The sequence below is a fragment of the Sinohyriopsis cumingii genome, chromosome 6 (genome assembly GCF_028554795.1).
Source record: "Sinohyriopsis cumingii isolate HCF-2022 chromosome 6, ASM2855479v2, whole genome shotgun sequence".
Lineage (NCBI taxonomy): Eukaryota > Metazoa > Mollusca > Bivalvia > Unionida > Unionidae > Sinohyriopsis > Sinohyriopsis cumingii.
The window spans coordinates 142387325-142413162 of record NC_142966.1 but is presented as its reverse complement, the minus strand read 5'-3'; the positions used below and the strand labels follow the sequence as shown (position 1 = coordinate 142413162).

The following is a 25838-nucleotide window of genomic DNA, read 5'->3' as shown; positions in this document are numbered from 1 at the left end:
TATACATGCATTACAGTTTTCATACATTGTACTGTAATGTATATACATGTATTACAATTTTCATGCTCAGGGGATGCATTTTTGCAAAGTAATAATATTAGCAAATATTATGCTTATACATCTCTCAGGATTGGCAAGTGTGAGATTGTGAAACCATGTCCCGTTTTTTTAAATTTCCATTACAGAAAGGTGACAACAAGATAGAAGAGTGTCGTGTTAGGTATCTGTCCTTTATGGGGATCGCCATAGATAATGTAAAGTAAGTATGTGTAATAAAGCAAAGACAATGTACCATTACAGTACTGTGAATCAGTTTGAAGTTGAACTGTCATTTGAAATCCTGTTTACCTCTTGTAAAAAAGTAATTTTTTATAGTGGGTAATTTGTTGTGTAGACTGGATTGGTGTTGGATATGCATTACTTCAGCATGCTGGGTATGAAATGGTTGCCAAGACAGTGAGATCCTGCCTAGAATTTTTAAATCTGTGATAGAATTACATTTTTCACATTACCAGGGCAATCCGATCATGCATTGAACTTGTAAAAATTATGACAAATTGGAATATTTTTCAGGTTGCCAGAATAGCCAGAGAATTTTTGTAAAATCATGAAAAAAATTACATATTTTTGAATATTCTTTATATTGAGTTTTCTGCTTTCTTGCCAAACAAATAAGTCCTGCTTTGAGTTTTCCCAATTTATGTTTGAGAAAACCAAGATTTTCAAATTTTTTGTCTTAGATTGACCAAGATCTACATAAAATAGGCCTAACAGGTGTTTTATTTTCATTGTAGTGTCAAGACTGAACACTTAATATATATTTATAAAGTTTGGGCTGTGTATTCTGTGTTTATATTTTCTTTAATATACTTAAATGGTCTTAAAAACTAAAAATATCAAAAGTATTTTGGCCAGTTATTAAATTGGTTGAAATTTTACTGTTAATAACTTTGTTGCCATGGTAAAAGTTTAAAAATGCAGGAATAATATGGCACTGTAGCTGAATTTTATATCTCAAAAATTTTAGACTTTCTGGCATTTTTATATGAATACCTGTGTTAGAGTTCAAAAGAAGTCTATAGGAAGCAGAATATGATAAAAAATGAATTAAAGCAAGATAAAAAATTAATTAGAGCAAGATAAAAAATTAATTAAAGCAAGATAAAAATTAATTAAATGCAAGATAAAAATTAATTAAAGCAAGATAAAAAATTAATTAAAGCAAGATAAAAATTAATTAAATGCAAGATAAAAATTAATTAAAGCAAGATAAAAATTAATTAAAGCAGTGAATCTGATGCATATTTATTCATGTATATACATGTGATTGTACACAGTGTATGTATTTAGGTGTCACATTATTTTGATTCAGACAAGTGGAATATACCATTACGAGCAACAAAGCTACAATTACATATGATAATTCTCACTTATTTAAAGTCTGTATCAAAAGAACAAAATTCTTGTTAATATATTTTAAAGCTGATCTTAGGGTATAGGTTTTGTTCATCACATGATTGGTTTATTATTTGGATTTATTTAAATTGTTATTTTTGTGTGAAATGAGCATTCATAAAGCATGTATTTATTGTCATTATGCCTAAAAAAAAACTGAAATGATTACATGATTTGCTACATATTAAAGAAGAAATAATTCAGCTCATTTTGTTGTTGAGTCTGCTATGATGTATTTCCATTGGTTGGTTTTGTTGCCATTTGATTTACTTACCATATGATGTATTTCCATTGGTTGGTTTTGTTGCCATTTGATTTACTTACCAAAATCCAGTATGCTACCCATGCTAAACCTCAGTAGTACTGTGATATGTCTCAAACAAGCTCACAGATTAGGATTTAAACTGTTAATGATGATGCACACCCAACACCGCAAATAGTGTCTACTGAAGCACAGTACAGTCGATGCTCTTCACATCAACCAATAAGTCAAATCAAGGCTGATCACTTGTGATACATTGGAATATTCAACTTTCGACACAGTTTATATTTTCCCATGGTGGTGGGTCCAAAAAATCCAAAATCATAAATAAATTAATAGGTTGTTGTGTTTTTCTTTGCATTACTCATTAGTTGAATATCTCGCCCCAAATGTGCATAAAAATGTATGGGATAAAGTACCCTGTCACTAATTGTACATAAAATGAGTTTTTAAAAGTTCATACTATTTGCATAGATTGAAGATCATTGTCACATCATATCAGATTCACTAAAGGAAATGTACATTGACAATTATGTTTCTTCAGTATAACACAGTTTTTGAGATCAGATCTGTTTATCACAACATGTAGCCTGTGCAGACAATTTACAGCAGGTTGTAAATTGAAAAATATTTCCCCAAGTATATTTTTTGTTGACTTGCTCGCATTTTGGTTACTTTTTTCTTTCATTCTGTAGCAAGTGAGAATTGCATCAATTTATGTCCAATCTCTTCTGATTTACTCCAGAATGTTATCTTGCATTTTCAAATGAGATATTGTAAAATACACCATTTTGGCTGGTGTATTCATACAAATTTGTTGTCTGTTTTTTAATGGGATTTCATCAAGCAGTACCTGTAACTGATACATAGATTCATAAATTATAACTTATATTTTGATCTTCCTAATGCAAAGGAACTGCAGAGATATTACCAGAGCTATAGAAAATTGAAACATCTAAAGTCTAGTTTTAAAGTTGATATCAAGCATCTAAAACCTTTGCTTCATAGTCACTATCAGACATCTGAAGCCCTAGATTTATAGTCAGTATCAAATATATAAAGTCTAGTTTTAAAGTCAGTATCAAACATCTAAAGCCTTAGATTTATCGTCAGTATCAAACACCTGAAGTCTTTGAGATTTAGTCAGTATCAGATATATAGTCTAGTTTCAAGTCAGTATCAAACAGCTGAAGCCTTTGATTTATAGTCAGTATCAAATATATAGTCTAGTTTTCAAGTCAGTTTCAGACATCTGAAGCCTTTGAGTTATAGTCAGTATCAAACATATAAAGCCTTAGATTTATCGTCAACACCTGAAGTCTTTGAGGTTTAGTCAGCATCAGATATCTGAAGCCCTAGATTTATAGTCAGTATCAAATATATAGTCTAGTTTTCAAGTCAGTATCAAACAGCTGAAGCCTTTGATTTATAGTCAGTATCAAATATATAGTCTAGTTTTCAAGTCAGTTTCAAACATCTGAAGCCTTTGAGTTATAGTCAGTATCAAACATCTAAAGCCTTAGATTTATAGTCAGTATCAAATATATAGTCTAGTTTTCAAGTCAGTATCAAACAGCTGAAGCCTTTGAGTTATAGTCAGTATCAAATATATAGTCTAGTTTTCAAGTCAGTATCAAACAGCTGAAGCCTTAGATTTATAGTCAGTATCAATATATAGTCTAGTTTTCAAGTCAGTATCAAACAGCTGAAGCCTTTGAGTTATAGTCAGTATCAAACATCTGAAGCCTTAGATTTATATGCAATGTCAAACAACTTAAATCAAAATTTATAGTCAATTTCAAAATGTTGGCATTAGTTTTTTTGTAAATTTCTATTGATCATATTGATCTGCTTTTCCACAACAGCCTTAGCATCAGATTTATGACCAGTCATAATTGCTAAGGATTTTTCAAGTTGTAGCATACTTTTCAGTGACTGTGATTATTAAAATTTTTGAAGAATTTTATTTCGTTAATTTAATAAGAAGCAGAAGCACAATCCTGGCCGTGTAGCAGTGACTAAGTGGAGGCATCCACAAGAAAGACTTACAAAGCAAAGATACGGGCAAATTAATGTAAAAGTCTTAAAATATAAAGTTGCAGTTTTTATATTAAATGTTAACTTTTTTTTAAAACTTCCAAGCCCTAAATATTAGTATCATAATGGGACACATCCAAGGTCAAAAAGTGTGCCTCCAGTACTTCATCTTGTTCACATATGTGGGAGTTTGAATTGAGTCAATTCTACATCTCAAAGCCAGCAATGGTACATCATTACTCTAAACCCAGACCTGTTGACACATTATGTATTACCACAACAACAACAAAAAGTTTGAACTTTACATATTTTTTTATAGACGGTACAGGCCCTTAAAACTGCTTATGTGGAAAACTGGATATCCAGCTTGGAACTTGAAAGGAACAAAGCAATCGTGTTATCTGTGCTATTCATGACTTTTGAGAACTGAACTTGGATAAAGACTTTTCTTATTTTGACTTCAGTAACAATGCAATTCTATTCTTTGTTCCAGAATGTGTGCATTTATTGTTCACAAAGCTGAGGATAAATTCTATGCCCATGTATTCCATTGTGAGCCCTCAGCCGGTCCACTGTGCAAAACTATTGAGGCTGCTTGCAAAGTATTACTCTCTCTCTCTTTCTCTATCTCTCTCTCTCTCTCTCTCTCTCTCTCTCTTTCGATTTGTTATTATCTCTGCTATAAATTGCATGAGATTATATGTGTTGATTCCATCCCTGCCAATTACATATATGCTTTCATTTTCAAATATGACATTGCCTAATGGGCAGATGGAGAGTAGTGCTTTCATTGCTTCATTCCGGACATGCTGATTATCATTAAGGTTTGGGATGTACAGCCTTATAGAAAAACTTGCAACCAAAACCATAACCAACATTTCCAACTGATGTTGACCTAGCCTGTAGGTCAGAGGGTTTGTAGATGTGGGTAGGTAACAAGGAACAGAGCAAACAATGCATGATAGTAATTCCTCCCAACATAAGTTATGTAAGACCACTAATAAAAACTTATCCAAAATATTTAAATGAACCTCGCCTGAAGATCATAAGGAGGGTATTAGCTTGAAAAAGTAGTCTTTACTAAATGGACATTCCATGTATGCTAGCTATCTGTTCAAGTTCTGGAACAGAAAAACATGACACACAAAAGCATGATCAAGCGTCTCAGTGATGTTGTCCCAGTCTGAATGTCAGAGGAAATGTAGGGATACATGCATATGACAAGGCAGATCCATGTTTTTGGACTTGTGACCATATAAAACTTTAAATAAAACCATATCCAGTGTCGACTCCACTACCACTGGCAGTCATGGAAGAGTGATACCTATTTCTTTCAGTCCTTTGCTTGTGAGTTTGCCCATGAGTGACATATTTTTATTCCACTTTCTGACACTGTAGATGTTATGAACATTACTGCCTACAAACTCAGACCCACTGGTGGGATTTTCCTATCCAACACCAAAAATGGATTTGTCTCTCAGTGGTGGGATTTCCTTATCCAGCTCCAGTGATGGATAATATTTGTCATTGGTATGATTTCCCAGTCCAGCACCAATGATGAATTATGTTTGTCTCACTGAATGCAAAAACAACTGACATGACAAACTTGACTAACTGAATTTTTGTTTTTGTCTTAAAAAAAATAAGTTCTTCTATCATCCTGGCCATAGTTTGACTTCCATTGCTGCAGAATGCAAAACGATGTTTGCCAAATATCTCCATTACCTAACAAATTACTTGATTTTTATTTTGACTTTCTAATAAACTAATGTGATTCAGTAATCATAGACGAAAGTTGCACAATGCATTATTATGCCCCATAAAGCAAAGCAAAATGTGTTATGATGTCTGTCCATATGTATGTTTATTACCAACTTTATTGGAACACAATAGCACAAGCTATCGTATACAGATACCCAATTTTTTGGATCTCTTGCACCTTTGGTGAGGGAGAACCCAATCAGTTTTGGATCAAAAGATCAAAGGTAAATAAATAAAAGGTATACAACAACTCATGTTCTCCCATATGGATAGCTTGCACGTGTAAGGAAGAATTCTTTAAATTCCATTGTCAAATCTTCAATTCCATAGTCAGAAGGTCATGGTCACCTTGACTGAAGGAAGAAAAATGGTTTCTGCACAGTAGCTCGAGTTCTCCATAATGAACAGTGAACAAACATTGTGGATGGCTTCCATTTTGGGTAATGAAGAATCCAATCATTTTAGGGATCCAGAGGTCAAGGTCACTTACAGAAGGAAGAAAAGTGGTTTCTATACACAGATTCATGCTAGTAACACATTGAACTTAAATACGTTATGGCATATAATGTGTCAATCATTATTGTGTTAGTTTCATGATATGAAATTAGTGGTAACTATTAGTAGATGAATTTCAGTATAATTTCAGGTTTTGTGTGAATTAAACTTTTTTATGCAACTGTTTTTATTTTCATGTTATTTATCACTGCATTTAAAGTAAATTTTGCATCACATTGTGTTGTGAAATGAGTTGGTGGAAATTTGTTATGTGCTTTGAGCTTCAGTACTATCAACATATTATCATATGTTAACATTGAATGATAACTTTATATACAAATGATACCAGGTTAAACTTGAAATGTTTTCATTGTACAAAATATTTTTGTCATTGTAGTTGAGGTATCAGAAATGCTTAGATGCTCATCATGAGACAAACAATGCTGATAAAAACGCCCAGCACACTAAGGTAGGTCCTCAGTTAAAACACTAAGGTAGGTCCAAAATTAAATCATGTGTCATTATCCTTGAACATTGATCTGTTGTTGCCTTTTATTTGTTGTGAAAATGATTTTTTTTCTTTCAGCTTCTGAATGTGACTTTTCTTTACTGTAGATTGATTTTACGTACAGCTCTTCATGGCACAAGATTTCAGTAAAAACTCTTTGTGGCACTAGATTTCAGTAAAAATAACTTTGTGGTACAAGATTTCAGTAAAAACTCTTAAAAACAATTGTGGCAGTCAAAACCCTTTGTGGCACAAGATTTAAGTAAAAATTCTTTGTGGCACAAGATTTCAGAAAAACTGTGGCACAAAATTTCAGTAAAAACTCTTTGTGGCAGTCAAAACTCTTTGTGGCACAAGATTTAAGTAAAACCTCTTTGTGGCACAAGATTTCAGTAAAATTAACCATCCATCTATCCATCTGTATACCAACTTTTGAATGTTCTAGATTCCATATAGTTTGTTGTTTTAGCTAAACTTCCTGTGAAGCACTATCCAACCAAATAGAAGCTTTGATGAGTTTGATGTTAGAGATATTTTGCCTGTATTTTTTATGGTCCTTGATTTACTTTGAAAAAGATATCCCAATTGCTTGGGAACACTTTAACATCTGCATTTTGTTTTTTACTTCAACAGTTTTTTCCTAAAGCTGTATTTTAATATGGCCTTCAATGATGTTGAGTCTAGGTTGATTTTGACTATTTTTGTACAAAGTTATCACCCTTGATGTTTATGAAACTGTCAGTTCTGTAACATGTGAAGACTACATCATCCACATCGTTGGTTTGATTTCAGTAGTATAACTTGCTGTAAAATTTCACTTTCTTGTACGACTGATGCTTTACATAGTTTGATCATTTTTAAGAGTTATGGCCCTTGGCATGTTTAAAATAGACATACAGATGGACCATGAACACATTGATATCAACATTCTTTTATTTGATTTTAATCCGGGTTACTTAAAAATTTGCTCTTAACAAGACCTTGTAAAAGTTTCATGATATGCTGTTGTTGTTGTTGTGGGGTTTAACGCCATTTTTCAGCACGATAGGCTATACATGGCGGCCAGTATTAATGGTGGAGGAAGAACCCGGAAAACCCCGGAAAGAACCACCGACCCACGAGAAGCTACTGGCAAGCTTTCTCACATGCCCACATTGGCTGAATCTTAGACTCGAACCGCCGCAGATAGAGGTGAGATGGCAGTGATCCGTAACGAAGAGCGCTTTAGACCACTCGGCCACTCGGGGCCCCTTCATGATATGCAGTTTTTGACCAAATGTTACAGAGTTATTGTCCCTAATGGAGTTAGCACTCGCTAATAAATGGCCTGCTAGCATTTCATTATTCACATTTTTTTTTGGTATGATTTCAATCAGATTTGGTCAGAAGTTCAATAACAAGGTCTTGATTGAAGTTGATGATGGGTAGAGTTAGACTGCATGTTACAAATACAGACTTTGAATCAGCACATAGCTGGCTTGTTCATAGGTGCAGAATCTTGTTGGCACATTTCTCTTACATTTTGTCCAAATTTATTACAAGTATTAAAAGACCTACACATTTTCTTTTATGCACACTTACCATATACTCCCTCCTAAGTTAAGTCCAAGAGGAAACTGCACAGATCCAGATCTGCCATAACATAATTTGTAGGCAGATCTAGGTCTGCAATTTGATACCCAGCTTTACTGGTACATTATTTGATGGCAGATCAGGGTCTGTGTTGTTTGCGGTTTGACTCGTCTTATAAATGAGTGTGTATGATACATTATGCACCCAGTCCATGTTTCAGCCTTGTAGTTGTAGGGGAAAATAGCCATATTTGTGGCAACTTTATTTATGCATGTCTATTACTCTAGTCATCCTTGCTGCATATTATTGTCAGTTATTACGGTCACATGTTTGTTACTCTAGTCATCCTTACTGTATATTACTGTCAGTTATTACTGTCACTATGACAACTGTGACATGAAAGGAAACTTTTTTGTGACACTCTAACCTTTTTATTATTCAGAGTTTTAAAGGGACGCACAAGTTATTGTATTAGTAGTAAATAAACACAAAGGAAAATACAAAATAAAAGAAAATTGAAGCATGTATGTATGCATGTGTGCGTGCATGCATGAATGGATGGATGGATGGATGGATGGAAAACTTTATTATTTTATTGTTGATAGTTGGCAAAATAGCTCCAGTTAGATAATATTTCTTTTTCAAATATAAACCAAATCTACATATAAAACATTTATTGTCTGTTGACTATAGCATGAAACAAGAATATGAGGGATCATTTAAATTCAACTGATGTGGTCAAACAATAAGTGAGAAAAAACATATTTCTCTGAAGTTAATCAAGAATTTTGTTATTTATCATTTTATTTTGAAACATCTCTCAGAAATAAAGAAATGAAAACACCCTGATGGCATCACACATGACACATGTTGTTAAATTGCCATAAAATAAAAATTTTGCAGAAAGGAAAGTAAACAATAAAACAGAAGCAACTTTATACTCTGTGTTATAGATTAACAATAATGCGTGCTAACTTCAAAGAGATTTCTGGTTGTTCTCGTTTATTATTTGGCCCAGTTTTTCAGTCTGATTCATTGGTCTCTCAGATGATCAAGGAGGTGTTATGTATATGTGTCCAAGTTATTTCTTGCATGATTTGTTTTAATTTTTGCTTTTGTTGGTTTCAACAGCATTTTTTATAGATTATTGGCTATTTCATGCCAAGGAAATGGAAATTACCATATATACTTATGTACAAGTTGAGTCAAACTGCAAACAACAAAGATCCTGATCTGCCATAGAAGACCAAGGTATATGTTGTTTGTTCTACTGATTACTCCTTCCAAATTGTTTTGACCCATATCTGCCAGTGCTTTATGCTATGGCAGATCTGGGTCTGTGCAAATTGCAGTTGGACTCGACTTATAATTGGGTATATATAGTAAGTGCTTTCCCAAGGACAGACAGACAGGCAGCTGAACCAGGCTAGCCAGGGTGGGTATTGAACCCAAAACCCTTGAATTACAACTCCAGCACTCTACCAACTGAGCTACCAGAACTTCCTGGCTTTTATTTTTATTTAACCCTGTTATTATTTTAATCTGTGTATCATATTTATTTTGTGATTGATTTATTTTTCTCCCTTAAAACAGACACTTTCTGAGACATTTAAATCTAGTGTTGGAACAGTTCAAAATGGAATGAAAATAGGAGTTAGCAAAGTTCAGAGTGGGGTGAAAACTGGAGTTCAGACAGTTCAAACAGGTGTCAAGGCCAGTGTTCAAACCGTCCAGTCAGGGATGAAAGCAGGACTACAGAGTGTCACTACAGTGTTTAGTATGATTAGGCGTCGAGGAAGCAACCAGGATGGAAACAATCAGGCATTGAAGAATAATTCTTGACAACTGCTTTTGGGGTTTTACAGGTATTCTTGAGAGTTCTGCTAACATTTAAATGTAGAGGATGATAAACTTGGAATTTTCCTTAACAAGAACTAACTGGAGCATTAATCTGTTGATATCAGTTGACAGTAAATATACTGAACTTATTGACTAACAATTTAAGTAAGTTATTACCTAACCAACTTACAGGCAAGCTAACCTAAGAACAAACTTAATAATTTACTGTCATAATTATGGCACTTATTCTCTTTATATTTTTTTTTTTTTTGTTTTCAAAAAGTCTTTCAAATGGTTACTATGTCAATCTCAATAGTTAGACTCTCAAGAAAAAATCAAAAAGGAAGACTTACTCAGCTATTTAAAAAAATGTAATCTTTAAAAATTATATATTCATTCATTGTTCAAGATTCTGACTTGTTGTGTCTCATCTGTTCTCACAACATTTAAGAGTTTGAGCAATTGAGATCAGCAGTTCCACATCCATTATGAAATGCTATTCAATACCTTGAAGAATGTAGTGCTTTCTATACCAATAGTTAATGGAACAGAAGATTTAAAAATGTTAACAAAACTCTTTAATGTGCTTAAACAAAACAAAATCCATGATTTGTTAAATTATGTGCAACTTATAGAGCTAGTATGATTTGAAAGAGTTACAGATTTGGCGTTATGTTATACATGTAGTATTGAACAAAACAAATGCCTCACAAAAAAAGCTCTGAAAGAATTGTTGGTAGTCTCATCTCCCCTGATATCTAAATAAATTAAAATATACAGGGTTTTTTGGGGTCCTCATAATTTCTTGATTAAAAGAATAATTATAACTTGTATATTAGTTGAAAAATAGAAACCTTCAAGTAGGAAGTGGATAGTTTTGGACCTGTATGAGGTTAAAGTACTGACAAACTAAAAACCGAATGAGTAATCACTGATTTTGTATTGACGGCTCCGAACAATTAGGGACATCATCTTTCACTATCATCAGGAACAGATATATTTTGAAACTTGAAATGTACACATTAAGGTACCATATGTACTTGCTTATAAGTTGAGTCAAACTGCAAACAACAAAGATTCAGATCTGCTGTAGCATATTGCACATGCAGATCAGGGTCTGTTTGTTTGTTCTGCTGATTATTCCTAACAAACTGCACAAACTCAGTTGGCTGGCACATTATGCAGTGGCAGACCTGGGTCTGTGCAGCTTGCAGATGGGCACATCTTATAAGCATGTATATATGGTGAATGTGGAAGTTCAAAACTATAAGCAAAGCTTGCAAGAAATGTATCAGATCTTTGTGCCATAATGTCAAAATGCATGTCCCAGTCTTTTACTGTTTTGTAATTTCTGCCATCATCTTTATTTGCATTTTGATGTTGCATGATTTAGCTTAAACGTGCGTGACATGATCTTTTTATGGTGAAATTATTTCCCATATTGTCCCGCTCTCCATAATGGGGACATTAGCAGGATGTTTCCTATTGATACTGTTCTTAGTGTTATTGAATTTTTTACCTGGATTAAATATTTAAAAAAGCTACAATCATTTCAAGATGAAGGTAAGTTCTGTTAAAGTTCAACTAACAGAGTGCCTTTTCTATCAGTTATAAACCAACACTCCAGTTGCTATGATCTACTTTATTTTAAGTTAACACCATTTTTGTTTCACCTGCATTTGTAGATGGTAAAACATAGATTCCACTTTTTCTTGAGCCCACATTAATGGGAAGCAAAACATGGCAGTCACTTGCCTGATGATGGCAGTCTAGGCTACAGTTTGAAAATGTTTTAGCTTAACCCTTTACTTCCCATATAAAAATCTAACCCTCTTACCTGTGCATCCCATATGATGTTCGCGACGTCATACTCTTGCTCCCCATAAAAAAACCCACATAAACCGTAAGTCAACATCATCCTTAAAAATAATTATTCTCACATTACTGGAATAGCCTCAAAATAACCTAAATCATTTCTACCAAAAGTCTGCATTTGTTATTAATGCCGGATTACTGTAAGTTATTATTTGTCATCATTTCGTGATAAAAACAACTATCGAAGCACAACTTGTTTTGTTTTAATCACTGCAACTTGTGCTTCGAATCTTTAAACATTAATATGTAAATACAAACATGTATTTAATCATCATACTTGGTAAAATTATTGTTCAAAATATTTAACTAAAATATTTCACTGCCGTGTTCCCGCTATATTCTTCGTAATATCAGTTAGAAGTCACAAGTGAATCTGACAAGAGGCAGAAACGTAATAATGGTGGACATCGCATTATCTAGGCAGTGCCTGTTCATTAGACAGACTGTAATTATAATTCATTTGGCATATACATTAAGGAATATATAAAATTCATAAGAAACATTATATAAACATTCAGTGATTAAATATTTAGCTCTTTAAAAAATAATAGTCTGAACTATATTACACAATGCGACGTTGGATAAATCGGTGTGGTATAGAAGGTCAAGGTTATTTTTCATATCACTCATTTTGTAATGATAATAACATAACACAGCCAAGAAAATCATATCTAACAAATATAAAATAATATTACCAGTACATACTAATTATTACAACCTATAATTATCAATAGTTTTTTTAAAAACATAATTAAAAAGTGAGTGGTCATATTAAGAAAATCCCCGTTTCTAAAAATAGATGCACCCACATGGCATGCATGGCGCCATTTTACTCTTGGTCGTAATGTGATTCAATTGGATATAGGAATATATTTCATGCAAGGATGTACTTTAATGATTCATTTCATTGTCGATGAAAAACTCAGGTACTGTTTTGTCGGAAACAATGAAATTCAGCATCACATTTTTGATTTTATTACATCTTTGGAGCTTGAAATTATTCGTACTTTACGTGTGACTAATATTTTAGATTTTTTCAAGCACAATTCAATGTTCTTCACAGAATAATATTTTATAAAGTTTATCCTGCTTTCCATACATGGGCTTATTAAAGCTTATTAAAATATTTCATAGTGAGTTCTTGTTATTTGTCATTAGTGATGTGGTCAAGGAAATGTGATTACATCTGCAGTGAAAGGAGGAAAAAAAACTTAATTAGCTGATGTTTCATTTCATTGAAGAGCTGATTTAAAATATAAATATGAACTATTTAGCAAATCACTTGTTCTCAGACTTTCACGTTGATGAACAAAACAAACAAACATGAGAATAAGAAAAAACTATAATTGTATTGGCGCACATCACAGCTACTCCTCTACCATGACCATGCTTTGATGAAACAGGCTGTGACATTCTATGCAGCATAGATGGACGTTGCAAACGACACAGCCAGATTTGGTTTCTTTACGTCTTTTTTCTCCATGCTTGGTACAGTATTTGCAGGTAGATTTTTTCCTTTTAAGTGTCTGCAGTCTGTGCGTCTCAATATTATCAAAATATACATCATAAAATTTTCCTCTCAAAGGCATAGTAAGCTTTTGCACAACTCGATATCCAAGACCCTTCATGCTCTCATTCACTTCACCTGTATCTTCCTTCCCCTGGTAAAACTCAAACTGGTGACAAAAACCAGACAAACTGTCACTGCACATCCATACTTTCAGGCCCCACTTGATTGGCTTTGATGGAAGATACTGCTTGGCCTTGTGTCGTCCCTTGAATGCAGTCATACCTGTAAAGTGCATTATCTTCTTAATAAATCATTTAATGAAGTATTGTTTGAAATTTTAATCTAACCTTAAAATAGGATCAGTGAAATAAAAGTTAATTTGTGTTTATTTTTAATTTATTTGTATTATTATGAAAAGGTATGCATTAAATTTCAGATATTCATGAATCTAATGTTTAGATTTATGTATGGTGATTTGATAGATTAGAGTTGTGTGGTTATGGATATCTAATGTATGTTTTTGTGTGTATATGATATGCACACATGAGTGGTTCTTACTGGACATACAAATTAACATGAAGTTATTTGTTTTAATTTTTATGATTATCACATTAATGTAAAGATGAAAGACAATATAATATGTATGCATACATGTATGTATGTGTATTTCTTTAAATGATCTCTATATGTGAGTGTTTCTGCTGTGCAATTTACTGTTGGAAAGAAATACAATATTTTTAATGAATGTAGAAATGTGTAAAAACTTTCATCAGTGGTTTGATGTTGGCGAGGCTTGTATGTATTTGCAATGTTTGACAGAACTTCATCCAGTATTGGACGGATTTTGTGAAGTTTATCATGGTTAGGGTGATCAGCAGGAAAATCAGTGTTGTCATCATTTAGGTGAAGGTACTGGAGGAGTTTTTCAAACCTTTTGCGTGGCATTACATTTTTGATTCCTTCATTTGATAGAAAATTGTCATTTGACCAATAAAAACTATAGTCAGGAGCTTTCATTATCCCCATGAATATCAACATGCCAATAAAGGCAGACATCTCAGGCACACAGGTCTCTGTCCAGTTTGCATTACTGATTCCTTGATTCACATGTTGTTCAGCTGCAAATTGATTTGTTTCACTAACAATCTTTTCAAAAAGTCCAACTGGAAAATATAAATGGAAATAGTCTAGTTCTGGTGCTGTTTCCTGCAAATTATGTGATGGTCCTGACTGCTGAGTAATTGGACTTCTGTCAACATCTTGCACGCCTGCAAACCAATTTGGCTGATCATCATCAGTGTCACTTGAGTCTGATGACATTTCAATGTCGATATCTGATGACAGAATTTCAGATCCTTCGTCATTAAAGGCATCATTGTTTATAAAAGCTGGTATTTTGTTGGAACTGAATCCAAAAAAATCGTTTTCACTGCCAGACAAATCACTGTAATCAACAGATGAGGATGACATCGCTATGACGAGATCAGGGAATTCCTTTCGTAAATAAACAATTTTACTTTCGGTATCGTCCGTTATACGATTTGATTGAAACTTTGCATATTGAAATGAATGGAAGAAATGAACAACAAAGATGTTCTTAATTTTGTTATTTTATTTTATATGACACGTAAATATGACAGATATCGTATTTTAAACATGTTAAAACTACATTATACATTACAGTGTTTGGAAGAAGACTTGCCGTATTTGCCACACATTCTGCAAATATGATTTTCCACATAAAGAACATGATGACATTATGAATTTATACTAGTAATGTAAACTTTCGCATTATAATTGGCAAAAATTACAAGTATGAGTAACATACATCTGTTGAAAAGGCCATAATATTTACATCGAATTGAGGTAATACAATTGACCCACAACGCCATTTTTGATGCGGCCGTGGAAAACCCCTCTACATATAATTGGTCGGTTAAATTTAGATTTATAAAGTTCTGATGTTAAGTAATACATCATTGAAATCAAATGTTAGTAAAGATGATTTATTTTTTGACCAGCGTTTGGTTACCTAAATGGAAACTTGTAACTTATTCATAGTAGAACATGACCAGATTAGATATTAGTACATGACCACATTAGATATTAGTACGTGACCAGATTCAATATTAGTACATGACCATATTAGATATTCAGTACATGACCAGATTACATATTCACTTCATGACCAGATTAGATATTCAGTACATGCCCAGATTAGATATTTAGTACATGACCAGATTAGGTATTAGTACATGACCACATTAGATATTTAGTACATGACCAGGTTAGATATTAGTATATGACCACATTAGATATTAGTACATGACCACATTAGATATTCAGTACATGACCACATTAGATATTCAGTACATGCCCAGATTAGATATTTAGTTCATGACCAGATTAGGTATTAGTACATGATCAGATTAGATATTAGTACATGACCACATTAGATATTAGTACATGACCACATTAGATATTCAGTACATGACCAGATTAGATATTCAGTACCTGACCAGATTAGATATTCAATACATGCCCAGATTAGATATTTAGTACATGACCAGATTAGGTATTAGTACATGACCACATTAGATATTCAGTACATGACCAGCTTAGATATTAGTACATGACCACATTAGATATTAGTACATGATCAGATTAGATATTAGTACATGACCACATTAGATATTCAGTACATGACCACATTAGATATTAGTACATGATCAAATTAGATATTAGTACATGACCAGATTAGATATTCAGTACATGACCAGATTAGATATTAGTACATGACCACATTAGATATTCAGTACATGACCACATTAGATATTCAGTACATGCCAAGATTAGATATTCAGTACATGACCTCATTAGATATTCAGTACATGCCAAGATTAGATATTAGTACATGACCAGATTAGATATTAGTACATGCCAAGATTAGATATTCAGTACCTGACCAGATTAGATATTCAATACATGCCCAGATTAGATATTTAGTACATGACCAGATTAGGTATTAGTACATGACCACATTAGATATTCAGTACATGACCAGGTTAAATATTAGTACATGACCACATTAGATATTAGTACATGATCAGATTAGATATTAGTACATGACCACATTAGATATTCAGTACATGACCACATTAGATATTAGTACATGATCAAATTAGATATTAGTACATGACCAGATTAGATATTCAGTACATGACCACATTAGATATTAGTACATGACCACATTAGATATTCAGTACATGCCAAGATTAGATATTCAGTACATGACCAGATTAGATATTCAGTACATGACCTCATTAGATATTCAGTACATGAGCAGATTAGATATTCAGTACATGCCCAGATTAGATATTTAGTACATGACCAGATTATGTATTAGTACATGACCAGATTAGATATTCACTACATGCCCAGATTAGATATTAGTATGTGACCACATTAGATATTCAGTACATGACCAGATTAGATATTCAGTACATGCCCAGATTAGATATTAGTACGTGACCACATTAGATATTCAGTACATGACCTCATTAGATATTCAGTACATGACCAGATTAGATATTCAGTACATGCCCAGATTAGATATTTAGTACATGACCAGATTATGTATTAGTACATGACCAGATTAGATATTCAGTACATGCCTAGATTAGATATTAGTACGTGACCACATTAGATATTCAGTACATGACCACATTAGATATTCAGTACATGCCCAGATAAGGTATTAGTACATGACCATATTAGATATTCAGTACATGACCAGATTAGGTATTAGTACATGACCACATTAGATATTAGTACATGACCACATTATATATTCAGTACATGACCACATTAGATATTAGGACATGACCAGATTAGATATTAGTACATGACCACATTAGATATTCAGTACATGACCACATTAGATATTCAGTACATGATCAGATTCGATATTAGTACATGACCACATTAGATATTCAGTACATGACCACATCAGATGTTCAGTACATGACCAAATATTCAGTACATGACCACATTAGATATTCAGTACATGACCAGATTAGGTATTAGTACATAACCATATTAGATATTCAGTACATGCCCACATTAGGTATTAGTACATGACCACATTAGATATTAGTACATGCCCAGATTAGATATTCAATACATGACCAGATTATGTATTAGTACATGACCACATTAGATATTTAGTACATGACCACATTAGATATTTAGTACATTACCACATTAGATATTCAGTACATGACCAGATTAGATATTCAGTACATGACCAGATTAGATATTCAGTACATGACAAGATTAGATATTCAGTACATGCCCAGATTAGATATTCAGTACATGACCAGATTAGATATTCAGTACATGACCAGATTAGGTATTAGTACATGACCACATTAGATATTAGTACATGACCAGATGAGATATTCACTACATGACCAGATTATGTATTAGTACATGACCACATTAGATATTTAGTACATTACCACATTAGATATTCAGTACATGACAAGATTAGATATTCAGTACATGCCCAGATTAGATATTCAGTACATGACCAGATTAGATATTCAGTACATGACCAGATTAGGTATTAGTACATGACCACATTAGATATTAGTACATGACCAGATTAGGTATTAGTACATGACCACATTAGATATTCAGTACATGACCAGATTAGATATTCAGTACATGACCAGATTATGTATTAGTACATGACCACATTAGATATTTAGTACATTACCACATTAGATATTCAGTACATGACAAGATTAGATATTCAGTACATGACCAGATTAGATATTCAGTACATGACAAGATTAGATATTCAGTACATGCCCAGATTAGATATTCAGTACATGACCAGATTAGATATTCAGTACATGACCAGATTAGGTATTAGTACATGACCACATTAGATATTAGTACATGACCAGATTAGGTATTAGTACATGACCACATTAGATATTCAGTACATGACCAGATTAGATATTCAGTACATGACCAGATTAGATATTCAGTACATGACCAGATTAGGTATTAGTACATGACCACATTAGATATTAGTACATGACCAGATTAGGTATTAGTACATGACCACATTAGATATTCAGTACATGACCAGATTAGATATTCAGTACATGACCAGATTAGGTATTAGTACATGACCACATTAGATATTTAGTACATTACCACATTAGATATTCAGTACGTGACCAGATTAGATATTCAGTACATGACAAGATTAGATATTCAGTACATGCCCAGATTAGATATTAGTACGTGACCACATTAGATATTCAGTACATGACCAGATTAGATATTCAGTACACGACAAGATTAGATATTCAGTACATGCCCAGATTAGGTATTAGTACATGACCACATTAGATATTAGTACATGACCAGATGAGATATTAGTACATGCCCAGATTAGATATTCAGTACATGACCAGATTAGGTATTAGTACATGACCATATTAGATATTAGTACATGACCAGATGAGATATTAGTACATGCCCAGATTAGATATTCAGTACATGACCAGATTAAATATTCAATACATATTCAGTACATGACCATATTAGATATTCAGTACATGCCCAGATTAGGTATTAGTACATGACTGCATTAGATATTAGTACATGCCCAGATTAGATATTAGTGCGTGACCACATTAGATATTAGTACATGACCAGATTAGGTATTAGTACATGACCATATTAGATATTCAGTACATGACCACTTTAGATATTCAGTACATGACCAGATTAGATATTCAGTACATTCCCAGATTAGGTATTAGTACATGACCACATTAGATATTAGTACATGCCCAGATGAGATATTAGTACATGCCCAGATTAGATATTCAGTACATGACTAGATTAAATATTCAATACATATTCAGTATATGACCAGATGAGATATTAGTACATGACCACATTAGATATTCAGTACATGACCAGATTAGATATTCAGTACATGACCATATTAGATATTCATTACATGCCCAGATTATGTATTAGTACATGACCACATTAGATATTAGTACATGACCAGGTTAGATATTCAGTATATGACCAGATTAGGTATTCAGTGTATGATCGGATAAGATATTGAGTGTATTAACATGTTAGATATTAGTACATTACCAGACCAGGTTAGTAACAGCAGTTTGTTTTACACATTTTGAACTTTTGTAATCAGTGCACAAATAAATTTTGCTGGTGCAGTGGAGGTGTTATACAGGAATAAGCTAATCTTTCTGTAACACTATTATTTACTTGACATTTTCAGAACCCATTGAGTTATATAAGTGAAACTTTATATGCTTTGTATCATGACAGGGCAATGTGGCCTGTAAAAAAATGGATTCTCTCTGATTAACATTTTTTAAGGGTTAATCCCATTTTTAATCAGTTATCCATTCCCAGGTCAGTGTAAATAGGATCTCCAGAATGGTTTCAAATACTTTCATGAAACATGATATGTGCTGGTACCTTATTAGATTTGATTTTGTTAAATTTTAGCATGTATGGATTTATAGTTTTGCATGGGATATTTTAGTCTTCTCCCAAATGGCTGAGTCTGTTTGATCAAATTTGGTTGGATTGGTTCTTAGTTCATTCTCTATCCAAATTTTAGCCACAATTGCTCCTTAGCAACAATGTGGCTTCCTTGTCAACCACATGGAAAACTAATTTTTTAAAAACTTTTTCCCACAAATGGAAGAGTCAGTTTCTATAAGATTAGGGAGGAATGTATCTTAGAACATGCTCCATCAGGATTCTGTCTGAAGAGGCTCCTTTAACTGTACCGGTAGTCTGACTTCAACAGCAATAAAATATATCTATATACCTATCTGCAGCTTCTCCAGAATGGCTGAGCCAGTTCTGATCAAACTTGGTATATATACCTTTTATCGATGCATTCTTCAAAATGGCATCCTTGGTGACTCCACTACCAGTGATACGGTTTTCAAATCACATACAGTGTATATGGAAAACCTATTGTCAACTTCTTCAGAATTGTGTTCGAATTTGGCTAAATATTTTGGTAGGTCTCATTTATAGAACTTTATACAAATTGTGTCACAGGTTTTCCACCTGATTGCTAATAAATTGCACTGTTAGTAAAAGAGTCATTCTGGACACAATTTTCATTCAGGTTCATCAAATAGGCATCAAAGCATTGTTCCAGTGTTCAGCAGGCTTTCACTTGAGATGCACTGTTCACAGGCCTTCACTTGAGAAGCATTGTTCACATGCCTTCACTTGAGATGCACTGTTCACAGGCTTTCACTTGAGATGCATTGTTCAGCAGACCTTCACTTGAGATGCACTGTTCACAGGCTTGAGATGCATTGTTCACAGGCCTTCACTTTAGATGCACTGTTCACAGGCCTTCACTTGAGATGCAGTGTTCAGCAGGCCTTCAGTATAAGCATTCCCTGTTGTCCTTTCTTCTTACTTATCGAACTTCACCTGTGTTTGCCTTTCATCCAGCACAAATTGTTGAAAATTTCTTGCAATATGCAGTAGCATAAGGATTGGATTTTCTATTGAATTCAGCATTATAATTAAAAAAGGAAGAAGGCAAAACAACAACTTACTCTGAAACTACACCATTGTCTCCCACAGACAGACAGATGCCAAGAATTAAAAAATAAAAACACTTTTTCTGTTTTGAAGGATATAAGCCAGTATTATAGAAGATAACTTTTTACAGGAGCTAATTTTAGGTAGTTGGGTAAACTTATCATTTTTTATACACCCAAAATAAGTTGGACATACATTATTGGGCCATCTGTTAAAAGTGAAGATCATTGTATCTACAGTCTCTATTAAATGAGATCATTCGATGTAAATATTTTTACATTTTTATGTGGTGGTGTGATTCATCAAACAAGAGTCAATGGAACTTTTTACATAGAACTCTACTTACTGAAAAATTACAAATCAAGACTTTTCGTTTCATTCTGGTATGCAAAACAAATGTGATATTATTCATGTCAAAGGGCAAGCTTTCTTCATTAATATGAGGACAGCAGGGTATATTGACTTTTCAACCTGCAACTTTGTAATAAAAAATTATACTTCCTCACTATTTTAAAAATTATCTTTTATGATTTCTCTTGATTGGTTTTAGTGAACTGATGTAAGTGATGTTTCAGCTCATGTGAATAATGAAAAGAAAAGAATTCTGAATGCATAAACAAATAAGAATAGACAAGAAGATCAAGAAATTAACATCACAAGAGTGTATGATTATAAGATAAAATATCAAACTAATTCATTTATATTCAGAAAGTGACTATTTTATGTGGATATTTAACCATAGAGAAAGAAAAAAGTGAAATAATTTGTACTTTGTAAATTGCAAGCCGATTTAGATTGTCCTTTTAAATAAGGATTTTTTTTGTTTTCATTAGATTGCACTTTTAAATAAGGGTTTAGTGTTTTCATTAGATTGTTCTTTTAAATAAGGATTTTTGTGTTTTCATTACATTGTTTTTTGTTTTCATTAGATTGCACTTTTAAATAAGGGTTTAGTGTTTTCATTAGATTGTTCTTTTAAATAAGGATTTTTGTGTTTTCATTACATTGTACTTTTAAATAAGGGTTTAGTGTTTTCATTCGACAGACCAATAAAGCAATTATTTCTTAGCATGTGCACACAGAACACATTCAGCAAGGCTGACAAGCCACTTATCGGTTCTAATTGAGACAATAAAACAATATTCAGGTTTTTTTAAATCTGCAACATCTGCTGTTTTATTTGATCTGTCACATCTGGTGTTTATTTCATCATTGTGTTTTATTTGTACAAGTTGCAGTGTAAAATAATTAATTAAAAAAAGACAAAACCGTGTGGATATGATTAAATTACTTTATTGAGAAATAACTCTTCTCTGACTCTCTCAGATTCCCCGTCATTCAGACATGTTATAGCCTAGGTTTTCTCTTGGCTTTTGTTTTTAGTGTTGTGGATGTAATTTGACATAAAGCTTGATTACCCTGAAACTTTGGGAAACCATCTTTGGAATCAGTATACTGGTATATCAGAACCCCAGAAAAGTTCTGATATGCTATTAACATGATTTTGGCAGGGGAGAGACTTGATTGTGATGGAGCAGCGGCTAGTGTGACCATATTAAAGTCTCCAGAAACTGTTCAGTTGCATTCCAGTCATTTCAATCCATTGTGAAACCAAAACAATCACTAAATTCATAAACAACCAAATAAAACATCATTTTGACTGGAAGAGTTAAAAGTGAAGTTGAAATCACTGCTTCAATAGGAGTTTGAAGTTTGCCATCCCATGGTTGTTATATTATAAAAGGGAGCTTAAATTATTAGATTTTACAGTTGTAAAGTTAAATATTGTTAAAAAAGATACAGTTTATGTTAATAACTACAAAAATGTCCAGAAAGAGTTATTTTGCCCTCAGTTAAAATATCGATGCCATTAGACATGCCCAATGGCCACTGTGTACAAGGGTTTCCATAGTGTGTGTGTGTGTATATATATATATATATATATATATATATATATATATATATATATATATGATCCCTCATAATTGAACCCTGGAATATCAAAATCCACTTGTGAGGAACATGATTGTTTGGTCTTAAATTTATTCATTAATAATTTTATTTATCCAGTAAACTGAAACCCATCTGCTCAGAAAACAAACAAGTTTTGGTCCGAATAAAGTTTTACAGTACAAAAAAATCCCATAAAACTGAAAACTCATTTCAGACTTGAAATTTCCATCAAGCATTGACATAGTGCAAAAATGGTGTGTGGCCATGTATTCAATTAGGCACACACCTGACATGGTAGACAAGATTATCTCTGTTAGCAAACACAGTTATAGTAGTAGGCTTATTGGTGAGTATTTGACCTGGAAATATGACTAGTTGATGCAAGGTAAAAACAATACTCAACCTGCAGGTGAGACAGATAGGACTGTCCGTAGGCTACCTTGTAGTCGTTGCATCTTAAACAACTTTTAAGGTTAAAGTACTATAACCTGCTTGTTTATCTTCATATTATCTAATCATGATTACCTCAACTCACCTGTATAAATAATGAATAGAACATTTGTTTTTTTTCAAAATTAAATACCCAAAGTTAGCAACCAGGCCTGTGGCTTTATCGGTACTTTTGATTTTTGTTGCCAATGGTGACCAACAAAACAGTATTCTGACAGTCAGATTCACTTGCTTTTTTTAAGGAGAAAAATTCATCCCATACATGTACTTAAGTTACCATGACTGTCATTTGTCTTCACTCGCATGTCAAGCTGTCAGAATAACTAGCTCAAGTTACATGAGCACATTCCCATTTTCCCACATAAACATCAACAGAACTCTTTTTCTCTCTCAATTCATGTAAAAAAAACATTGAAGTTTATCAGGGTTTGTCTTAAGAATGATGGCTGGTATCTGTGATGGTGTTCATAATATTTTTTCTTCACTTCTTTGGTATCTGAGTAAAAATTAAAACCTCTCAATAAATATATATATATATAAGGTGGTACACTTAAAATGAGGGGCCCCAAGTGGCTGAATGGTCTAAAGTGCTCACCATTACGAATCACTGCCATCTCACCTCTGTCTGTGTGGGTTCGAGTCTCCGGTTCAGCCTATCTGGGTATGTGAGAAAGCTTGCCAGTAGCTTCTCGTTGGTCGGTGGTTCTTTCCAGGGGTTTCAATGGGTTATTCCTCCACCATTAATACTGGCCACCATGTATAGCCTATCTTGTGCTGAAAAATGGCATTAAGCCCCACAACAACAACAACAACAACAACAATTTAAAATGACCTCGTGTTGTTTGTACGAACATGCTTCTTCTTAATGAATTGTTTTCCAAACTGTCTGCTTATAAAATTTAAAAAGAAAATAAACAGGAATAAAATGTATGGGTGAAATGAATGCCCATATTGGAAAGTGTATAAATTTCAAATCTTCTTGTTACACCTGATGCCCTGAAAGTAAATTATTACTAATTGATAAGAGTAGCGCCAATAAGGTCACACTAGGTATGGTAACTCTTCTCTTTACTGAAACCTGTTTGCATTTTCCTTGCAGGATAGGTGGTCATTAATTTAAAATTGTAATGAAAATACTATTTTATGAGTAATGTTTTTTTTTTCCACAAACTTTTAGAACCTGACTTGACTTGCCTGAGACTCGCCATTCTGTAAACATGATCATTTTATGTAAGCTATTTAGGACACATTTACAAAACCTACTTTCTGTTTAAATGATAAATTAAGCACATGATGGACTATTGTGCTGGGCTTAAGTTGTTTTAACAGTGTAATTGTGAAATACACATTTGTGTAGCCCATAATTTTTGTTAATGGTTGGAGAGATTTTCCTGAAACTTTTTCCTTGTATGGTACATGCCATCTTTATATTGTACATTGCATACCATAACCACACAACCTGTCTCAAGCTCACGGCAAAGGAAATGCTTGAAATTAGTGAGTAACAGATATATTTCACTGTGTGAATAACATATATATTTCACTGAGTGAATAACTTATATTTCATTGAGTGAATAACATATTTCACTGAGTGAATAACATATATTTCACTGGGTGAATAACATATATTTCACTGAGTGAATAACTTACATTTCATTTGAGTGAATAACATATTTTACTGAGTGAATAACATATTTCACTGGGTGAATAACATATTTCACTGAGTGAATAACATATTTTACTGAGTGAATAACATTTCACTGGGTGAATAACATATTTCACTGAGTGAATAACATATATTTTACTGAGTGAATAACTTATATTTCATTGAGTGAATAACATATTTCACTGAGTGAATAACAGATATTTCACTGAGTAAATAACATATATTTCATTGAATGACTGCAAGTAGTTAATTTACACATTATTGGATTTTTTAACTTGGTTTATCTGCATGCAAGGTGACCAAATTAATATTCGACTACACAAGCATCTAAATATAGCTTTTTAATTTTTTTTGTTATAATCGTATCAACATGGCAGTGAAAATATTCATATTTCACTCAAGTAAATTATGACATTTAATTCAACCTGGAAAATCCATAAATTCACAGCTTGGCACAGTATACACTCTATTTTGTTTCTGTGTCTGGGAAATAACTTTTGAACCCACTGAAGAGATTTTAATGAACCTTAATATATATATATATATATATATATATATATATATATATATATATATATATATATATATATCATGACAAGATACTGTTTTGCATAACATAGTCATGTCACTTACCTCAAGGTGAAAGTCATGACAAGGGAAAATATAACTTCAACCTATGTCCTTGTCATATCTTACAACAGTCACATTCCTATCTCAAACATCAAGGTCATTAGTACTGTGTGTGGTACATTTGTTGATGATTGAAATTATGAGATTTCAAAGTTTTTACATTTTATGTCCATTTTGCTCTTGTTGT

At 32.9% G+C, this 25838-nt stretch overlaps 1 protein-coding gene across 5 annotated transcripts in view; it reads left to right on the top strand.

The window, feature by feature from the left end:
- LOC149798159 (protein Fe65 homolog) overlaps positions 1-25838 on the top strand; it is a 201980-nt gene that overhangs the window by 167495 nt on the left and 8647 nt on the right. For 4 of the 5 annotated variants that reach the window (XM_089963264.1, XM_089963262.1, XM_089963263.1 and 1 more), the window contains 4 exons: positions 186-259; positions 4248-4356; positions 6408-6479; positions 9684-9955. In XM_089963264.1, coding sequence (XP_089819390.1) covers positions 186-259; positions 4248-4356; positions 6408-6479; positions 9684-9932 — 504 coding nt within the window. In that variant the 3' untranslated portion in view covers positions 9933-9955. The remainder of the gene's footprint in view (positions 1-185; positions 260-4247; positions 4357-6407; positions 6480-9683; positions 9956-25838) is intronic. The other variant, XM_089963267.1, reaches the window with a different exon arrangement.